This window comes from Aphidius gifuensis, linkage group LG6 (genome assembly GCF_014905175.1).
Source record: "Aphidius gifuensis isolate YNYX2018 linkage group LG6, ASM1490517v1, whole genome shotgun sequence".
Taxonomy (NCBI): domain Eukaryota; kingdom Metazoa; phylum Arthropoda; class Insecta; order Hymenoptera; family Braconidae; genus Aphidius; species Aphidius gifuensis.
In genome coordinates, this window is record NC_057793.1 from 3,452,832 (window position 1) to 3,460,004 (window position 7,173).

The following is a 7,173-nucleotide window of genomic DNA, read 5'->3' on the forward strand; positions in this document are numbered from 1 at the left end:
TTGACAGTTGCTATATTATTATCAAACAGCTTCTGTCTATTTTATCATAAATAATTTAATTTTACGTCATTTATTGATTTATAAAAAAGAAACACCAAATTAATCAAGTACCTTGTGAAAAATAATCAACAAAAATGTATAAATTATTTATTAAATATATTTTAAACGAAAAATAAACATGAAAAGTTTGATAGAAAAAATAATAATTATTAACAATAAATATTATGATAAAATACAATAGTTTTTTATTATTATATTTATCAAAAAATATACAATTAATTGTATTACAAAATGGATGAAAATATTGTGTTATCAGTTGATGATTCATCTGGTGAAAAAAATGAAATGTCACAAGTATTAATAGATTCATCAGATTCATCAACAACTGTTAATCATTCAGGTAATTTTAATTAACAGTTATTATTAGATTATAAATATTAATTTATATTTTTTATATTTGTAATACAGATGACACTGTTGATGATAAACAAAATGACATTGATTTGGCACCATCAATGACAAGTTATGTTAATTTAAATGATGACACAAGTACCACACCTTTTAAAACAAATGAAAATGAAACTATTGTAAATACATCAGTAATATTTGATGAAGATAAAATTAAAATACCATCTGTTGATGATACTAAACTTGTTAAATTTTCACTGCCAACAAATTCTATTAATTCCATAAATATTATACAGTCAAATACACAATTTCTAAATAAAAGTAGAAATTTTTTAAATTTCATCACTGAAAAATCAACAAATATCATGGAAAAAGCATTGTTACCTCAACATATTGCATCACGTTACAATGGTCTTGATAAAAATCCAAGAATAATTCAAGATTCAACAAATAATTTCGAAAATAATGTATTATCAAAAAAGTCAGATAGTTTTAATAGTATTAATGATACAACTGATGATTCAATGACATTATTAACAAATGAATGTATTCCTTCAAATGATACTCCAGTATTATCACAAAATTCTTGTTTATCTGTATCAAATGGTCATTGTAATGATGAAAAAGAAATACCACATGTTACTCAAGGCTCCAATGTAAATGGTACAAATTTATTTGAAGATAATGATCATGATCATGATGGTGGTAATGATGATGAAGATGATGAAGTGACTATTGAAAATTATAAAAAACTAAAAATTCATAACTTATCATTGTTGAAGAAATTAGAAACATTAGAAGAAAAAAATAAGGAATTAGAATTACAAATAAATCCAGTTGACATTGAAAATCGTGAAAAAACTATTGAACGTTTGACAAATGAATTACGATTGGCTTTGGCAACGAATGAAGATTTACGACGTAATTATAATTCGGCAAATAAAGAGAGAGAAAGTATGGTAATGAAATATGCTGTTGGAGAAAAACAACTTATTGATACTCAAAGGTAATCTTGAATTTATTTTCTACAATTTTACATTGTCTTTATTTATCATTAATATTAAATTTTATTTATAATTTAAGATTAAAAGATTCTGCTGAAAAAAAAGTCAAAGAATTATCACGTGATAATGAAAATTTTCAATTAAAATTAAAACAATTACAAGGTGAACGTACAAGAATATGTGGTATTTTGGATACAAAATGTCGTGAATTAATTGATGCACAAAAAGATATTGAAAAATATAAAGAAGATTGTAATGTTAAAGATGTTAAATTAAAATGGTTACAAAATAAATTAAAAAATGAAACAGATATACAAAAAGATATCCAACAAAAATTAGATAATGCATTATTAAAAATAAATCAAATGAAAAATGAATGTGATAATGTTAAAAAAGAATCATTTAATTCAATTATTGAATTTCAAAAGTCCGAAGAAAATAAAGCTGTTACATTGGATGAACAGCTGAAAGAACAACAAGCAAGGCTAATATTAGAACGTCATGTTACCGAGGATAAAGAAAATTTACGTATTGCATTAGAAAAACAAGTTGATGTATTAAATAATAGACAACAATTGTTAATTGAAGAAAATAATAATTTAATTATTAAAATAAATGATTATGAAAAAAATCATTCAACATATGAAAGTAATTATGATAATTTAAAGCAATTGGCTGATAAAAGATTGAAAGAAATTAATGATTTAATGACAAAAGTATCACAAATTGAAACATTAAAACTTCAATTAATTCATAAAGATCAATGTTTGGCATCAATTGAGACAGAAGTTGAACGTTTACGTTTATCAAATCAAGAAATGCAAAATAATATGGAATGTTGTCGTCAACGTGAAGCTCATATGCTTGAATTTACTCAAAAATTAACTGATAAAAATGTACGTTTACAATCAGAATTTTCATCAATCGAAGCTAAATCAAATCAACTTGAAATTGAACAAGGTCCATTACGTAAAAATATCATTGAGCTAAATGAAACAATAAAACAGCTTGATAAAAATTTTAATATTGAAAAAAATAAACGTATTGAAGAGTGTGAATTACTAGCAAAACATCTTGCTGAACAAAAAAAATTAAGTGACACATTAAATCGTAAATATGAAGATAGCCAAGGTGAAATAATTGTGTTAAAAAGAAAATACCAAATGTCAATGAAAGAATTATCACGTGAGCTACAACAGTGTAGAAAAAAAATTGAACAATATGAAAGTAAATTATCAAATGATAATGATAAAAAATTATTTGTTAATTCAAATGGTGGTGTTTCATCAGGTGAAAATAGTACAAGTGAATCACCAATTGCATATAATGATCTTGATAAAAATTCACTTATTGAAAAAATATTAAAAATGCAACGTGTTAATGTTAAAAGAGCTGAAAAAATTGATTTTCTGGAAGAAAATTCAAGAGCACAACTTGCTGAATTACAAAAGAAAAATAAAATAATACAAAATTATATTTTACATGAAAATTTTGATGCTATGGGAAATTCTGAAAGTGATAGATACAAGGTAAATATTTTTTAAGCTTTCTTTCTTCTCTTTATTATAAATATAATTAGTGGATTAATTAAAATTTAATTTATTTTTAAATGCCAGCATCTTAAAAGTCGAAGAAATCTTGTAAGTTTATATTGCCAATATTGTTTCGTGAAATGTTTTTGTTGTTATTGATAATATTTATGTTTTATTGTAAAATTAATTTGGCAATATTTATAATAATTTTGTTTTTTACAGGCACAGCTTGCAAGACATGGTGGTATTATGGCATCTGTATTTAATCATCGAGTTTCTGATAACAACATGACACTTGAATTGTCATTGGAAATTAATCAAAAATTACAAGCTGTTTTAGAAGATGCTCTTTTAAAAAATATCACACTTAAGGTTTATAAATTAATTTATTATTACATTAATTTATAATAAAACATGTTTATTTATTTTTTATTTAATTTTTTTAATAGGATAATATTGATACACTTGGTGAAGAAATTGCAAGATTATCCATGAAAAATCAACAACTACTAAAAACAACAACAAAATAACAAAAATATAAATATTTAATTAATTCTCAAAATTATAATTAATTAATCATCATCAAATTGTCATCAAGAAAACAATTCCATGACTTTTTTTTATTAATTTATTTTTTTTTATTTTATATATATTTTATTGTATTATTTTTTAAACTATTTTTATTTTGATGAAATTTTATTTTTAAATTTATTTACTTACCTTTTTATTTATTATTGTCTTTTTTTTTTTTTCAATGACATTATTCTATTGTATATTTTGGTGCTGATGAAAAATGATAGTATTTTATTATATTTAAATTATAAATATTTATAAATAATAAAAATTGATCAAGAAAATTATATTTAATTTAAAAAAAAATTGTTTGTATTGTACTTTAATTGTTGTTTAATTGTTTATATATCCTGTTCCTCCCAGGAGCTATGAAGAGAGCCATAATTCACCTTATCAATCAATAGAAAAAAAATTTCATAAGAATTTTTTATAATAAGATATATAAATAAACAAATTATTTCAAGAAAATCCAAGTCGAGATGAATGAAATTCATCATTTAATAATCTATCATTCCACAATTACTATTATTAAAATTTCTACAATTTTATTTTTTTTATAGCGGTGATTTCGATTATAATTGTTTTTATTTTTTTTAATTTTTTTCCATAATCATAAAATGACAGAAAATTTTCATTATATTAGTTGAGTAATTTTTTTTCTCGTTTGTAATTTACATTCCTTAGGACGGTAGGTTTTAATAGAAAAATTTAAATTTTCAATGAATAGTATCTTAAATTTTGTTAATTATTTTCAAGCAATATATTTATTTTTTCAAATTATTAATGTTAAATTAAGACAAATATATTCTAATCAGTAAAAACTCTATAATTTATATTATATTTTTTTATTGACATTAATTTTCAAATTATTTATTTATTAATTTGTGTAATACTCCAAATTTACATTAATTTAATTATTCAATTTTTTTGCATTAATAATTACTATTATTTTTCAAAAACAGCAATGTACATTTAAGCTTATAATTTATCTCAATATAATGTATTTCAGATAATTAATTAAATGGATAATTTTTTTTTTTTTTTATCAAACTCGAATTTGAAGTGACAAAAAGATTTCGATAAATTTATTTTTTTTTTGTTATTTTCTTTTAGCATAATGATTTTTTTATAAATTTAAATATCTCATAATATATTCAATAACGATAATATTATTTTTGTACACTGAATTTCAATATACACATTAATATTCTCCAATAATTTCAATTTTATAATTCAAAAATTTATTTTTCCACTTATCATTTCTCTCAAAAAAAAACCTCTTATAATACCAATAAATAAATTATCAAAGAATATATTAATATAAAATAATAATAATCAAAAATTTTAAATATTAAAAAATAATTATAAATATTTTAAATTGCGCAAACTCGTTAGAAAATAATTTCTAGCTGAAAAAAGAAAAGGGGGAAAATTGATTTTGGCTCAGACCAAAGTAATCTATCCCTCTAAAATTTTGCACAGTAAATTTTTGTTGGTTTTTCTTTGTTTTTTATTTTTTGTTAAATGTGTATGTGCACATAGACATTGAATTTATATCCATAGTAAATTAAGGCCGTGAATCCCGATGGCCTAGGGGACGAGCTTGCCAAGCTTGCCGAGCTTGCTGAGCTTAAAGGGGATCTATCTTCCTCAGTGTTCCTCAGGGACACATTTTATCTCAATAATAATATATATTTTTTCAAGGATTTTTAGCTTGATAATAATACAAACATATTGTATCCAAGCAAAATACATATCCACATGTAAAATCAGCATCGAAATTAAACAATAAAACAATAAAAAATTAAAGAAAAGTAGAAAAATACTTTTGATAATTTTCTACCAGAGTTAAAACGTAGAAGCGAGTTAAAGGCGATGAATTGAGGGCATTATATATATATTTTTTTGATAACAGGATATGGACATATCCTTTAAAGTAACATTCAAATAATCCTCTTTACTATTTTCCTCTCGTTTTCTATACAGCAATGTTTTTAATAAAATGGCTTGTTTCACTTTTCTTTTTCTATCAGTTTTTTTTATTTTTCAATTATTTTAAATCCATTTTCTTTTTTTTTTTATTTTAACCATTCATTGTTTACGTGCTCCATTCAGTTTTAATTGTTTTTTTTTTTATTTATTGTTATACTATATATTTATATTTTCTGAATGAAAAAAGCTTGAAATATTTATGTCGCAAATTCACCGAATTTCTACGTGCAAAAGACATTTATGTAATTTTATTTTATTATTTTTTTTACTATATAAATGATCAACAGTGTCAGGCACAGAGAATGATTTTTTTTATTTATTTATTATATAATTATTATTATGGTTTTTTATTTTCTCTTTTAGCCACAAAAAATTTAAATTTAAAATTATTTTTTTTTTTATTATTGCTGTAAGAATTTTTTTTCTTTTTGATGATTAAAAAAAAATTATTTAAAAATACAATTTTCAAGCACTTATATACATATATTTAAAATAAAATCATGCAGATTAAAGCAGTAATTAAAAAACAAGGACACTGAAAATAAAATTAACACAATTAAAATAAAATTATGGAATTTTTTTTTTTTTTTGTTTCTTTAATAAATCCAGCGAATAAAATAGCAATAATAATAGCTATTATTGTTTGGCATCGTTATGGTCACGTCTGTACAAATTTTTAAAAACTATTGAGACGTTAATTAATTATTAATAACCTAATATTAACCCAAAGCGAATAATAAATTAAAACAATAATTCAATTTTTTTTTTTTAACTTTTTTCGCTGTTGTTTAAATTAAAAAAAAAAAATTGTTCTAATTTAATAGAATATAACATTCTATTTGATTATATTTAAATTATTTAATTTTCAATTTTTACATGAAGCGAAAAAAATTAATTAACAAATATACCTAAATAATAATTACATTAAATTATAAAAAAAAATGAAATTTAATTTAATTATTTGACATTGATGTAATCAACTTAATTTTAATTCAAACTTAATAATAATAATAATCGCGCGATTAACAACAATTTATTAAACGAAAAAAAAAAAAAATAATTAAAAATAAGAAATAATAATAAATTCAATAGCATTTTTAATTAATTTTTTTTTCTCTAAACAATAATGTTTATGATTAATATAACATATGTAAATAAACAATAAAGAATAACTAATTAAATAATTGAAGACAATGTCTCTTATTTAAAACTAAAATTATATTTAAAAAATGAAAAAAAAAAAAGAAAAGATTTCTTAATTAGTAGCAACGACGTTGAATTTATTTCCAGGTTTGTAAAATTAATTTTTGAATATTTAATTAACAATGAAAGACAATAGTGAGATTTAAGATTTATGATAAATCAATTAATTAATTAATTAGTCTTTATATAATGTAAAAAATTATAATAAATTATTCTCATTTTATAATATTCATTAACGAAATAGAAAAAAAAAATTAATTTTTCAAAGTTTTTAATTTATGAAATTTAATTATTGTTTCAACAAAAAAGCACCATAAGAAAAAAGCATTTTGATGTAGGATAAATTAATCACACGTGCGAAAAAAAAAAAAAATAATAAATAAATAAATATTTTTGAAAAACAATATTATCAATTATTGTAATTAATTATTTTTATAAATTTCAAGTTAATATATTAACCA

The 7,173-nt window shown here is 20.8% G+C and overlaps 1 protein-coding gene across 2 annotated transcripts; it reads left to right on the forward strand.

The window, feature by feature from the left end:
* Positions 1-5: 5 nt before the first annotated feature.
* On the forward strand, positions 6-3,876 carry LOC122858900 (coiled-coil domain-containing protein 186). 2 transcript variants are annotated; one of them, XM_044162125.1, is made up of 6 exons: positions 215-400; positions 469-1,414; positions 1,492-2,941; positions 3,029-3,052; positions 3,167-3,316; positions 3,394-3,876. In XM_044162125.1, exons 1-6 carry the CDS (start codon positions 292-294, stop codon positions 3,472-3,474), a joined length of 2,760 nt encoding a protein of 919 aa, XP_044018060.1. In that variant the 5' UTR covers positions 215-291; the 3' UTR covers positions 3,475-3,876. The 2 variants fall into 2 exon arrangements, with proteins under 2 accessions (XP_044018061.1, XP_044018060.1); XM_044162126.1 differs by lacking the exon at positions 3,029-3,052 and having other exon boundaries at positions 6-400; positions 3,394-3,874.
* The last annotated feature ends 3,297 nt before the right edge of the window (positions 3,877-7,173 follow it).